General features: G+C 36.3%; 1 protein-coding gene across 1 annotated transcript in view; it reads right to left on the minus strand.

Moving 5' to 3' along the window:
- NCAM2 (neural cell adhesion molecule 2) overlaps positions 1-15,011 on the minus strand; it is a 539,245-nt gene that overhangs the window by 181,247 nt on the left and 342,987 nt on the right. The window contains exons 4-5 of the mRNA XM_055567775.1: positions 14,798-14,941; positions 6,407-6,544 (exon numbers count right to left, since the gene is read on the minus strand). Of these exons, the coding sequence (XP_055423750.1) occupies positions 6,407-6,544; positions 14,798-14,941 (282 nt within the window). The remainder of the gene's footprint in view (positions 1-6,406; positions 6,545-14,797; positions 14,942-15,011) is intronic.

Genomic DNA, 15,011 nt, shown 5'->3' on the forward strand with positions numbered 1-15,011 from the left:
CTTCTCCAATCCATGACAGTGAAAGTGAAGTTGCTCAGTCATGTCCGACTCTTCAGGAACCCTTGGACTGCAGCCTACTAGGCTCCTCCATCCATGGGATTTTCCAGGCAAAGGTATTGTCTTGATAACTGTGGCTTTGTAGTAGAGCCTGCAGTCAGGTAAGGTTGATTCCTCCAGTTCCATTCTTCTTTCTCAAGATCACTTTGGCTATTTGAGGTTTTTTTGTATTTCCATACAAATTGTGAAATTATTTGTTCTAGCTCTGTGAAGAATACTGTTGGTAGCTTGATAGGGATTGCATTGAATCTATAAATTGCTTTGGGTAGTATACTCATTTTCACTCTATTGATTCTTCCAATCCATGAACATGGTATATTTCTCCATCTGTTAGTGTCCTCTTTGATTTCTTTCACCAGTGTTTTATAGTTTTCTATATATAGGTCTTTAGATTCTTTAGGTAGATATATTCCTAAGTATTTTATTCTTTCCGTTGCAATGGTGAATGGAATTGTTTCCTTAATTTCTCTTTCTGTTTTCTCATTATTAGTGTATAGGAATGCAAGGGATTTCTGTGTGTTGATTTTATATCCTGCAACTTTACTATAGTCATTGATTAGTTCTAGTAGTTTTCTGGTGGAATCTTTAGGGTATTCTATGTAGAGGATCATGTCATCTGCAAATAGTGAGAGTTTTACTTCTTCTTTTCCAGTTTGGATTCCTTTTATTTCTTTTTCTGCTCTGACTGCTGTGGCCAAAATTTCCAAAACTATGTTGAATAGTAATGGTGAAAGTGGGCACCCTTGTCTTGTTCCTGACTTTAGAGGAAATGCTTTCAATTTTCACCACTGAGGATAATGTTTGCTATGGGTTTGTCATATATAGCTTTGATTATGTTGAGGTATGTTCCTTCTATTCCTGCTTTCTGGAGAGTTTTGATCATAAATGGATGTTGAATTTTGTCAAAGGCTTTCTCTGCATCTATTGAGATAATCATATGGTTTTTATTTTTCAATTTGTTAATGTGGTGTATTACATTGATTGATGTGCGGATATTGAAGAATCCTTGCATCCCTGGGATAAAGCCCACTTGGTCATGGTGTATGATCTTTTTAATGTGTTGTTGGATTCTGATTGCTAGAATTTTGTTAAGGATTTTTGCATCTATGTTCATCAGTGATATTGGCCTGTAGTTTTCTTTTTTTGTGGGATCTTTGTCAGGTTTTGGTATTAGGGTGATGGTGGCCACATAGAATGAGTTTAGAAGTTTACCTTTCTCTGCAATTTTCTGGAAGAGGTCAAGACAGTATGGTACTGGCACAAAGACAGAAATATAGATCAATGGAACAAAATAGAAAGCCCAGAGATAAATCCATGCACATATGGACACCTTATCTTTGACAAAGGAGGCAAGAATATACAATGGATTAAAGACAATCTCTTTAACAAATGGTGCTGGGAAATCTGGTCAACCACTTGTAAAAGGATGAAACTAGAACACTTTCTAACACCATACACAAAAATAAACTCAAAATGGATTAAAGATCTCAACATAAGACCAGAAACTATAAAACTCCTAGAGGAGAACATAGGCAAAACACTCTCTGACATACATCACAGCAGGATCCTCTATGACCCACCTCCCAGAATATTGGAAATAAAAGCAAAAATAAACAAATGGGACCTAATTAACCTTAAAAGCTTCTGCACATCAAAGGAAACTATTAGCAAGGTGAAAAGACAGCCTTCAGAATGGGAGAAGATAACAGCAAATGAAGCAACTGAAAAACAACTAATCTCAAAAATATACAAGCAACTCCTATAGCTCAACTCCAGAAAAATAAATGACCCAATCAAAAAATGGGCCAAAGAATTAAATAGACATTTCTCCAAAGAAGACATACACATGGCTAACAAACACATGAAAAGATGCTCAACATCACTCATTATCAGAGAAATGCAAATCAAAACCACAGTGAGGTACCATTTCACACCAGTCAGAATGGCTGCGATCCAAAAGTCTACAAGTAATAAATGCTGGGGAGGATGTGGAGAAAAGGGAACCCTCTTACTCTGTTGGTGGGAATGCAAACTAGTACAGCCACTGTGGAGAACAGTGTGGAGATTCCTTAAAAAACTGGAAATAGAACTGCCTTATGATCCAGCAATCCCACTGCTGGGCATACACACTGAGGAAACCAGAAGGGAAAGAGACACGTGTACCCCAATGTTCATCGCAGCACTGTTTATAATAGCCAGGACATGGAAGCAAACTAGATGTCCATCAGCAGATGAATGGATAAGAAAGCTGTGGTACATATACAAGATGGAGTATTACTCAGCCATTAAAAAGAATACATTTGAATCTGTTCTAATTGAGGTGGATGAAACTGGAGCCTATTGTACAGAGTGAAGTAAGCCAGAAAGAAAAACACCAATACAGTATACTAATGCATATATATGGAATTTAGAAAGATGGTAACAATAACCCTGTGTACAAGACAGAAAAAGAGACACTGATGTATAGAACAGTGTTATGGACTCTGTGGGAGAGGGAGAGGGTGGGAAGATTTGGGAGAATGGCATTGAAACATGTAAAATATCATGTATGAAATGAGTTGCCAGTCCAGGTTTGATGCACGATACTGGATGCTTGGGGCTAAAGCACTGGGACAACCCAGAGGGAGGGTATGGGGAGGTAGGAGGGAGGAGGGTTCAGGATGGGGAACACATGTATACCTGTGGCAGATTCAATTTGATATTTGGCAAAACTAATACAATTTTGTAAAGTTTAAAAATAAAATAAAATTAAAAAAAAAAAAACAATTAAAAAAGAGAAAAAAATAATTTTGATAATAAATTAGAAAAAAAAAAAAAAAGAGTACTGGAGTGGGTTGCCATTGCCTTCTCCAGAATAATAAGTGTAGATAAAGAAATAAACATTCCAGTTTGAATGTAGATCACGATGGATTTGATGATTCAAACTTCGTTAATTGGACCCACTCATACCCAAATAATCCTTCCTTTAAAATAAATGTCATCACATTCAAACTATCACAGATAATCTAATGTGGAAATAGAAAATTTGTAAATGTATTAAAAGGAATTACAACAGCAGAATGGATAATAGAAGCTTAAATGCTACATCTTCCAGATGACATTTCCTTTTGATCATAAGTCTCAAAATAGTGTTTTAGTATTAAAAATATATGCATAATATTACATATGTGCTCAGTTTCTCAGTCATGTCCAACTCTTAGCAGCCCCATGGACTGTATGTAGCCTGCCAGGCTCCTCTGTCCATGGAATTTTCCAGGCAAGAATACTGGTGTGGGTTTCCATTTCCTACTCTAGAAATTTACATAAACATACATATATAACATGGGCTTCTCAGGTGACTCATTGGTAAAAAAAAAATTCATCTGCCAACACAGAAGCTGCAGGAGATGTAGGTTCAGTCCTTGGGTCCGGAAGATCCCCTGGAAGAGGAAAGGTCAACCCACTCCAGTATTTTTGCTGGGATAACCCCATGGACAGAGGAGTCAGGTGGGCTACAGTCCATGGTATCACAAAGAGTCAGACATGACTAAGCCTCAGCATACACACACACATATATAACATACAATCATAGTACATATTTATATAGTGCTTCCTATAAACTTAATCCTTTTAAAAAAACTTCACATGTCGTAACTAATGTTATAACCCCCATTTTCATAAGAATATACTGAGCACAAAGTCTTGCTGATGACAAAAAACACAAAATTTCCTACCTTAAATTCTTTCAGAAACAAAGCATGGTAGACAGTTAAGTTAACTAATTAAGAAACTAAATAACCACTTAAGTTACCTTTGCTGATTGTATATAATAAAGAGAGAAAGGTATTAGAAATGCTCATAAATAAAAATACAAAAATATAGATATGTATTAATATATAGAGATACAAACATAGTACACATCTCCATATTTAAACATATTATTCTTCATCTTCACTAAAATCTTCCTAAAAATCTCCACTGACTATAGTAATCTCAATAAATAATAGACTTTACACATCAGGAAAAAAAAAAAAAAAAAGGCTCTGAAATCTTCTCTTGAAAGGCCTGGCACTTTGGCCTCACCCTAGAGCATGTGTAGTTTCTACCGACTTCCCTAGTTTTCTGGTCTGTTCCATTATTTTATCCATGAACTTGAAAGTGAAAATGCCAGTCACTCAGTTGTGTTTGACTCTTTGTGACTGCATGGACTGAAGCCTGCCAGGCTCCTCTGTCCATGGAATTCTCCAGGCAAGAATACTGGAGTGGGTAGCCATTCCCTTCTCCAGGAGATCTTTCCAACCCAGGGAGGGAACCTGCTGCTGCTGCTGCTGCTGCTAAGTCGCTTCAGTCTTGTCCGACTCTGTGCAACCCCACAGATGGCAGCCCACCAGGCTCCCCCGTCTCTGGGATTCTCCAGGCAAGAACACTGGAGTGGGTTGCCATTTCCTTCTCCAATTCAGGAAAGTGAAAAGTGAAAGTGAAGTCACTGAGTCGTGTCCAACTCTTCGCAGCCCCATGGACTGCAGCCCACCAGGCTCCTCCGCCCATGGGATTTTCCAGACAACAGTACTGGAGTGGGGTGCCATTGCCTTCTCTGGGGAGGGAACCTAGGTATCCTAAATATCAATTAATTATAGATTTACAGAATAAGAGAAAAAAATCATTGATTTAATATTCTTTTTATCTTTCAGCATGAAATTTGTGGTTAAACTACTTTCACTCCAGGAAAGGAAAAACCAAATAACATGGGAGGGAGGAGGGAGGAGGGTTCAGGATGGGGAACACATGTATACCCATGGCGGATTCATTTTGATATTTGGCAAAACTAATACAGTTATGTAAAGTTTAAAAATAAAATAAAATTTAAAATAATAATAATAATAATAAAGCATAAGCCAAAAAACAAACAAACAAACAAAAAAAATAACTCTTTTTGATCTATTCCTGGTGTTGTTTCCAAATCTCAAAAAAAAAAAAAAAAAGTGGAGAGATAGCTCATGGTGGAAGGGGCATAGGATAGGGAAGAAGACATTGATTAATTTTTCAGTCTCCCAGTCCCAAGTGATAGAAAACTCATGGCTAACTCTTTAAACTCATATTTTGTTCATTCCAAAAGGAACAAGTTACATTTTGGTTATAGATTATGTGATTATGGGAGTTTCTAACTCACTTTAAGAGACCTGAATTTGTTCAGAAGAACAAATAAAAGTACATTTGTGTAGTGTTACTAATAGAATTTCCATTTAGCTAAAGCACAGGTTACCCAGACTGAATGATTAGGGAAGGTAGCTGATGATCAGCTTCCTATAGGAAGCATAGGCACAGCTTCCTATGCCATGAAGAATGTTTCTGATTTTGTCTTGAAAGTAAAGGGAAATACTAATAATTTTAAGTACTGGAAGGTTGGTAAGATAGAAAAGTTGAAATTGTAAGATTAAGAGCAGAGAAAACAAATAGTGGTCACTCAAGAAAAATTAAAAAAAAATTGGAAAGGGCAGCACTCTTATGGAAAGCAGGATCGGAAAAGTAGTGTATATTTGATAGATGTTAAAGAAATACAGTGTGCACCTTGGTGACCCATTAGATTCACAAAGTGGAGATAATTAGGAAAACACTAACATATTACTGGCCTCACAGAATAGTATGTTAATGCAAGCAGGCAGTATAGTAAAAGAAGCCAAATTTGGAGGAAGAGATGTCATTTTGATGTCAAAAATTTAGTTATTAATGTCCATTAAGATTCCAAAGGGTAATAATGCATTTGATTATACATTAGGGAAAACCTGTAATACTGTTAATTGGATTAGTTTAAGCAAGTAACCCCTGTAATTTAGAAGCAAAATTTAATATCATACTTTACTATATTTCATTTGACATTCTTTCAACAACTATAAAACCAGCAAAAGGCAACTACTCCCTAAAAGACTCTTTGTAAAAGAGGACAACAATATTTAATAAGTCACAGATCTTGTCCTTGAGGGGCTTTCCAAGCGGCATAGCGGTAAAGAACCTGCCTGCCAATGAAGGAGACATAAGAGACGAGGGTTCAATCCCTGGCTTGGGAAGATCCCTTACAGGAGGGCATGCCAATCCACAATCTATTCCAGTATTCTTGTCTAGAGAATCTCATGGTTAGAGATGACTGGTGGGCTACAGTCCATGGGGCTGCAAACAGTCAGGCACAACTGAAGCGACTTAGCATGCATGCTTGCCCTTGAGGCTATACTGCAGCCACAGTCTCTATTTTATAGGTGAGGCAACTTCCTCCAGGGATAGCAGAGGTTTATCAGTCTTAAGTGCTGTGTTGCCCTTTTAATAAACATATTGCTAAATGCAACAATAAAATACATACAAATTATTCTCTGCTTACCATTAACAATAACAATGATATCACGGAAGTCAATTTCTCCCCTAGCCTCCACTCTTCCTTCACACCTGTATATACCTTCATCACTTTTATTGATGTTGAGAATCTGCAGATTATTGTTGGCTAACATAGCGAACCGATCTGGAAAGTAAGCAAAGAGGAGGAAACGATATCAGTAATTGAAGGCAGAGTCCAGCATGCTCTAAATTGCTAAGTATTAAAATATGGTACTTGTCTGACACTATCCAACTTTTCATCAACAAACAAATTTCAATTTGAAAGTAAAATGTAATTTCATGACTTCGATTTTTCCACTCTACAACTGCCTTGTTACACCTTTTTGTGAAAATACATTCAAGAGTTTATTTCCACATAAAATGGTTAAGCTATTATTTTCCCCTTGGTACTCTGAATGCAGAAAAGATACACAAAAGAACAAAGCTGAGGGATTAGATACTACAGACAAGAAGATATTTTGACTGCAAATATATAGCAACTTGGGGATGGAAATGGGTTGGAGAATTGATTGAATATCCTTCCTCACACAATAATTAAACCAACAATTGCACATATCCTGAGGAGGAAGCTAAATATATAATAATATTCAAGTCAGGTAGAGGACATATAAAATGATCATATCAGATTTATTTGAAATATTTTTTTCTAAAGCCAAGATAATCCATTTTAGGAAGGAATAGATTAGACTTCGTTACTTTTATCTCAAGATTCCATTTTATGTGTGAGTGTATGCACATGCATATGTACAAAAATAGCTGTTATCAGGCATGCATTAGGTGATTGCTTGAAGTACTCTGGCTAGCCTAAACAGCATCTCAGCCTGACCGTATTTTCCATAATGCCTGGTCTTAAGTTTTACTCATCATGATTTTGTTGCAGTCTTAAGAATTTTTCCCTTGTTATCAAGTAAAGAACATTATTATATCCTGTTCTATTTTGAAACATGTTATAAAGGCAGTATCCTAAATTTCAGTAATTAATTCATCCATAGATAACATCAGACATGATGTTTGCTAAGTACTGTATTTGAGCACATGGGTGGATAAGAGAAACACATCCTTGACCCACTTGGACCTTTTGGTAAGGCAGAAATATCTTTAAGATACCCACCTATGAATATATACTGTTAAAGAGTACTTCTGGAGGCTCTTCCAGTATTTATTACTCTTCCCCTATTTGCTGGCTTAATAGACATGTTAGGACAAACAAAGTAGTCACATGAGAAAGTAGTCTCCCAGCATCCATCAACCTGGATCACTGAATGAATCCAATGGGTACAATGCTTGTCTCTCATCCTACAACCCATTTGACTTCACATGAGTAAGAAACTGCTGTAATATGAAGCCATTCATATTTCGTGTTCATTTTTCATAGCAATTCCTTAAGTCATAGTAGAAGTTTGGGCTTTAAATACAAATAAGGAAATTATTAGACTATATTAAAACAGGTAAGAATGTGGTAATTGATTGTCTAAAAGACAGGTAATAAGGAAAGAAAATTTGGAGATTCTGAAGCTGCCTCAGAGAGAAAACACCAATTATTAAGCTACATATATATAATTTTCCGTTCAGAAGGTTTAAACTTTCCCAAAATATCTATTTCATCTTTTGGTTGACCTTGAGATGACATACAAAAATGTTTATACAGATGCTTTTTCCTGGAAAATTTTCTCACCAAAGAAGAGACTGGAGAGAAAGAAAGGCAATTGGCGGGAAATACAATTTATAGTAAGGACTGGAGGAACTCAGAACTCCTAAAACTTCATGACATTCCAAAGCAAATTTAAAAAATATTCTATTCAAGTGTGTTGCTGGAAATTAGAATGAGACCTATACAAAATAGGTGTTAATGACCCAGCAACCACAATGGTGTTATCACTCACCTTGAGCCAGACATCCTAGAATGTGAAGTCAAATGGGCCTTAGGAAGCATCACTATGAACAAAGCTAGTGGAGGCGATGGAATTCCAGTTGAGCTATTTCAAATCCTGAAAGATGATGCTGTGAAAGTGCTGCACTCAATATGCCAGCAAATTTGGAAAACTCAGCAGTGGCCACAGGACTGATTCCAATCACAAAGAAAGGCAATTCCAAAGAATGCTCAAACTACCACACAATTGCACTCATCTCACATGCTAGTAAAGTAATGCTCAAAATTCTCCAAGAGAGGCTTCAACAGTACGTGAACTGTGAACGCCCAGATGTTCAAGCTGGATTTAGAAAAGGCAGAGGAACAAGAGATCAAATTGCCATTATCTGTTGGGTCATAGGAAAAGCAAGAGAATTTCAGAAAAACATCTACTTCTGCTTCACTGAATATGCTAAAGCTTTTGACTGTGTGGATCACAATAAACTATGGAAAATTCTTAAAGAGATGGGAATACCAGACCACCTTATCTGGCTCCATAGAAATCTGTATGCCGGTCAAGAAGCAACAGTTAGAACCAGACATGGAACAATGGACTGGTTCCAAATAGGGAAAGGAGTATGTCAAGGCTGTATATTGTCACCCTGCTTATTTAACTTACATGCAGAGTATATCAAGCAAAATGCTGAGCTGGATGAAGCACAAGCTAGAATCAAGATTGTGGGAGAAATATTAATAACCTCAGATATGCAGATGACACCACCCTTATGGCAGAAAACAACAAGGAACTAAAGAACCTCTTAATGAAAGTGAAAGAGGAGAATGAAAAAGCTGGTCTACAACTCAACATTCAACAAACTAAGATCATGGCATTTGGTCCCATCACTTCATGCCAAATAGTTGGGGAAACAATGGAAACAGTGACAGACTTTATTTTCTTGGGCTCCAAAATCACTGCAGATGATGACTGCAGCCATGAAATTAAAAGACGTTTGCTCCTTGGAAGAAAAGCTATGACCAACCTAGACAGCATATTAAAAGGCAGATACATTACTTTGCCAAGAAAGGGCCATCTAGTCAAAGCTATGGTTTCTATAGTAGTCATGTATGGATGTGAGAGTTGGACCATAAATAAAGCTGAATGCCATAGAATTGATGCTTTTGAACTGTAGAGTTGGAGAAGACTCTTTGAGAGTCCCTTGGACTGCAAGGAGATCAGACCATTCAGTCCTAAAGGAAATCAGTCCTGACTATTCATAGGAAGGACTGATGATGAAGCTAAAGCTCCAATACTTTGACCACCTGATGTAAAGAGCCTACTCATAAGAAAAGACCCTGATGCTGGGAAAGATTGATGGCAGGAGGAGAAAGGGATGGCAGAGGATGAGATGGTTGGATTACATTACTGACTCGATGGACGTGAGTCTGAGCAAGATCTGGAATTTGGTGATGGACACGGAAGCCTGGCATGCTGCAGTCCATGTGTTCATAAAGAGTCAGACACAACTGAGTGACTGAACTGAACTGAACAAAAGATATTTGAAGAAAGCACTACTTAAGTCATTAATGCGTAACTGGATATTGGGAGTATTTAACTATTAAAGATGATCTATTTATTTCATTTACAGACTTCCAAACATTCATTATTGCAGAAAGGAAATAAAGGAAATCATAATATTCAATAAGGTGCCTGCTTTATGTTTCTTTAAGCAGGTTATTTTATAACCATTTATAACCATTCAGTTGCTGTAGAATGAGAAGAAAAGGGGACTATTTTATAAGTCCCCTTTTCTTCTCATTCTACAGCAACTGAATGGTTTGTCACATCTACTCTTATGCCTTCAATCAATATTTTGATGATTCACAGTTTTTCTTCAGACCAGATGATCCCTGTGATTCCACAATTGTTTCAGTCATCTAGATATATACACTTAGAAGAACTGTAAATAATTCAATTTCGGTATGTGCAAAATTTGGTTATCTCCACCTAAAATTACTCCCCAACTCTGTCTTTAGAGGTCTTTACATTGAGCTAGATGCCGAAGGCAAATTCTTTGAATCATCTTTGATTTCTGCAGTACCCTCAATATGCATATCCAATTAAATCCATATCCTATCACTTCTCCCTTTATCACTTCTTAGCCTAAAATTTCCTTTTCCCTCAGCAATTATTTCCTTCAGATTTGAGCAACTCTCTTTGCCTGAAGCTTTGCCTTGACTCTCATCCAATTCGTTTTCCTCACTGAAACACTGTCCTTCTCAATACATATTAGTTCATGTCACTGTCTTAATTAAAACCCTCTAGTGATGTCACCTTTGGATAAATTCTAAAAGCCTCAATAGAGATGTCAAGGCCATGTTGAAATGGCTCAACCTTCTCTTCCAGATTCCTTTCCTATTAGTCTTTACTTACAAATCCTAGTTGTATTTATCTGTTATAAGTATTCTAGTTGCACTTATTTGTAAAGTTTAGTTATAATGAACTTAATTCAGTTCTGGAACATGCCACTCATGCTTTCACCTCTGAGCTACTGCATATGGTGTTCTCTCCATTTGAAAAGTCCCCACCAGTCTTTAGCTGGTTAATACCTTTTCATCTTTAAAGGTTGCTTTTTACTGTCAGCAGGCGTTTTGGATACTTCCCTCTGCCCTAACTGATTCAAGTGCTCTTTCCTTATCATCCTCTATCACCGCACTTTCCTTATCATATACCTCAACAATCTTGTCTTCACAATTTATCCACTGATACTTTTACTAGAGTACTAACATATTAAGGGCACTAGACTAGTTCATCTTTTTAACTATGAATCACCATCACTTAGGACAATAGATAAGTGCAAAATAACTGTTGAATGACTTTTTATTAATATACTGGGAGTAGATTTCATATTTTTTTCTGAGCAAGATGATTTTATCCACAGCTTTTGTTGCAAAAATGGTACTTTATTAGAAAATGTTCAAAGCATATAGGAAGTTTCAGAGATAGCTTTCAGAATGGTTAAGATTGAATGGGCAACTCTGATAATGTACCCTTCCATCAGGGTTGACACTAAAAGTCAACATATTCAACTTTCTAACAAAATGTGACACTATCACTTTACTACCTAAATGCTTGGATTCTCTTATGGATTTCTTTCAACAAACAACATGGAACATCTTCACTTCAAGTAGTCTGGAGAGTATTACTTCTGCATATTTGCCAAACAGCTGCTATCAAAAGCATGGTTAATAAATCAACATTTCCAAACCTTCATTGTTTCATATGGAGACTTTAAACTTTACTCCTGTGCCAAGTTAAGGCTTCAGAAAGTTATCTGGACACATTGCATTATTCTAAATCCCCATATATGTTCCATTCATGATTATAAATCTAAATTTATTTCATTGGTTTTGTTAAAAGAATTATACATATATAAAAATCTGAAGAATATTACTTCTTATAAATTCACTATAAATGTAAAAACTGTTCAATAATGAAATATGTGGCAAGTTTCTTAAATATTAAAAGATTAGAAAAGTGTGTCCATCTTCACAATTTCCCTACATCCCTTACATCCCAAAGTAAAAACAAATTTTACAACTTAAAAAAAAAAAAAAATTCTACATTGTTTTCCCTGAAACTCAGTGTTAAGTTTCTATGTTTAACTCATTCCCAAGAAATAACAACTCAATGAGAAGGAACAAGAAAAATAGACATTATTTACTGAGTTAAATAATATTACTGAGTTAAATATATTTACTGATATGAAGTTAATATTTCTTCATTCACTTAACAAATATTTATATGTCTGTTTTATTTAAAATTCTCAACATTGTTCAAAATGCATATAATAGGGGTGATATACATATACATACACACACATACTTATGGACCATAGAGAAGGTTGGACACAAAAGAATTGATGCTTTCTAAGCGTGATGCTGGAGAAAACTCTTGAGAGTCCCTTGGACAGCAAGGAGATCCAATGAGTCAATTCTACAGGAAATCAACCCTAAGTATTCATTAGAAGGACTGATGCTAAAGCTGAAGCTCCAATACTTTGGCCACCTGATGCAAAGAGCCAACTCATTGAAAAGACCCTGATGTTGAGAAAGACTGGAGCCACGAGGAGAAGGGGACAACAGAGGATGAGATGGTTGCATGGGATTATCGACTCAATGGACGTGAGTTTCAGCAAACTCTGGGAGAGAGTGAAGGACAGGGAAGTCTGTCATGCTGCAGTCTATGGGGTTACAAAGAATCAGACATGACTTAAGGACTGAATAACAATAGTGGCTAAATCATACTGTGTATAAGGCAGAAACCAGCATAACAGTGTAAAGTAATTACCCTCCAATTAAAAAATATTTCAAAAATTTTAAAAAAGGATATGATAATTTATTATTTAAGACTAAGAATATGAATTATGTACAGAACAGTTAGAAAAGCTGTTCAAAGCTTTCAGTTAAGTTAATTCAGTCACTCAATCCTGTCTGGCTCTTTGCGATCCCAGGGACTGTAGCACACCAGGCCTCCCTGTCCATCACCAACTCCCAGAGCCTATTCAAACTCATGTCCATCATGTCAGTGATGCCACCCAACCATCTCATCCTCTGTCATCCCCTTCTCCTGCCGCTTTCAATCTTTCCAAGCATCAGGGCTTTTTCTACTGAGTCAGTTCTTTGCATCAGGTTGCAAAGTATTGGAATTTCAGCTTCAGCATCGGTCCTTCCAATGAACAGTCAGGACTGATCTCCTTTATGATTGACTGGCTGTATCCCCTTGCAGTCCAAGGGACTCTCAAGAGTCTTCTCCAACACCACAGTTCAAAAGCCAAGGAAAGTGTGGAGCCATGATGGAAATCCAGCCTCACATCGTTTCACCATGGGGTACTGGGAAAATGTATAAGTATAGCATAGAAGCATCAGCCCTCCATCAGTAGTATACTTGACCATCAATCTTAGCTTTGAGGGATTCATTTTGATATTTGGCAAAACTAATACAATTATGTAAAGTTTAAAAATAAAATAAAATTAAAAAAATAAAAAATAAATTAAAAAATAAAAAAATCAAAAAACTCATTTTCAAAACCTTGTATAAGTAAAATGTGCCATATAAATACATATACTTGAAGCCTAAGATTAAGTAATCTGAAAATGTTTAGACAATGTCATTTAACTGCTATAAAAGTATTGCTTCCTTTATTATTGAGGGAAAAAAAGCAAAAAATATACAGTCTACTCATGCAATTTCATTAGTAAAATCTAAAGCAGTTATCTGAAAATAAACATATGTCTCATTGACTTATGACACTAGAAAAAAGTTTTAGTCAGTAACTAACAAGCAGTGAAAATGCCACACCCAGAGAAATTCTCTAAAATTAAAAAATAAATTGACAATAGTGATCATGAAATATTATCTGTACATATTCAAAAACAGAAACTATCTATTTTCTCTTCTTTATGCTGTAGAAGTTTCATTTCTTAGAAACATAAAACAAAGACATCCAAGATAGAAAGTACTGAATATTTTAAAAGACTCAATTATTTTGTACCTTTCTGCAATGCAGGTGCCATGAAAAATATTCTAAATTGAAAATACTCTCAATTCACAATGGTAAAATAGCATAATGTAAGGAAATTATGCATTCAATTCCAGATGTCATATTATTCTGGAATTTTAGCTCAGTCTGAATCAAAATCATGAAGACAATTGGAATGAATGTACTTTTCTCACAATTATCCATATGTATCTTACCATAATATTTAGAATATGTAGGTATCTTTGAAAGAACAGTGCCAGAAAAACTAATAGGACCCATTTAGATATATTTTCAGCTTACATATAATAAGCCTGTGGGATCAAGTCTGAATTATAAAATGTAGAATTTCAACAATAGATCAGGACAGATTCCTTTATTTATTCAGTATCCTTGAACTTGGGCTTTCCTGGTGGCTCAAATGGAAAGGAATCTGCCTGCAATGCAGGAGACCCCTGTTCGATTGAGGAAGATCCTCACTCAGGGAATGGCAACCCACCATCTAGTTTTCTTGCCTGGAGAATTCCACGGATGGAGAAGCTTGGCAGACTACATACAGTCCATGGGTCACAAAGAGTTGGACACAACTGAGTGACTATCATTTTCACATTCTTGAACTGTTTGTATATAAATTTTTCTTGACTGGAGCAGGGGTCAGGAAACTTTTTCTGTCATCTCCAGAAAGTAAGTATTGTGGGCCAAACCATCTGTGTCACAGTTGCTCAACTTTGTTCCAAAGCAGCCATAGACCATATGTAACAATTGGGTTTGGCTGCATCTCCATAACACCTTAATAAAACAGCAGAGGGGTTGAATTGAGCCTAGGGCCATAGTTTGCCAACCCCTAGTTTAGAGCTCTGATGTTCCCTAAACAATTGTTTGATACTTAGGGTCAATCCAATTGCTATATTTACTCAAGCAGACTCAGTCTTCTTAAAAAAATTGCAATATTGTTAGAACATATAACTTAGGGAGTTACCAAAATACTAACTGTCGGATATAGCGGTGACTTCCTCATTATGATATAACCAGCTGACGACAGGTGCGGGTGAGCTGCTGACTCGGCAAACCACTTCTGCATTCTCTCCTTGTTTGAACTCTTGAGGAGATACCACTTCTCTGAAAGTGAGTTTTTCTGTATAAGAAAGTAAAACAAACCAAAGAAGTATTATTGCTCATCCCCCTCAAAAACATATTTCAGAATT

Source organism: Bubalus kerabau, chromosome 2 (assembly GCF_029407905.1).
Source record: "Bubalus kerabau isolate K-KA32 ecotype Philippines breed swamp buffalo chromosome 2, PCC_UOA_SB_1v2, whole genome shotgun sequence".
NCBI classification, from domain to species: domain Eukaryota; kingdom Metazoa; phylum Chordata; class Mammalia; order Artiodactyla; family Bovidae; genus Bubalus; species Bubalus kerabau.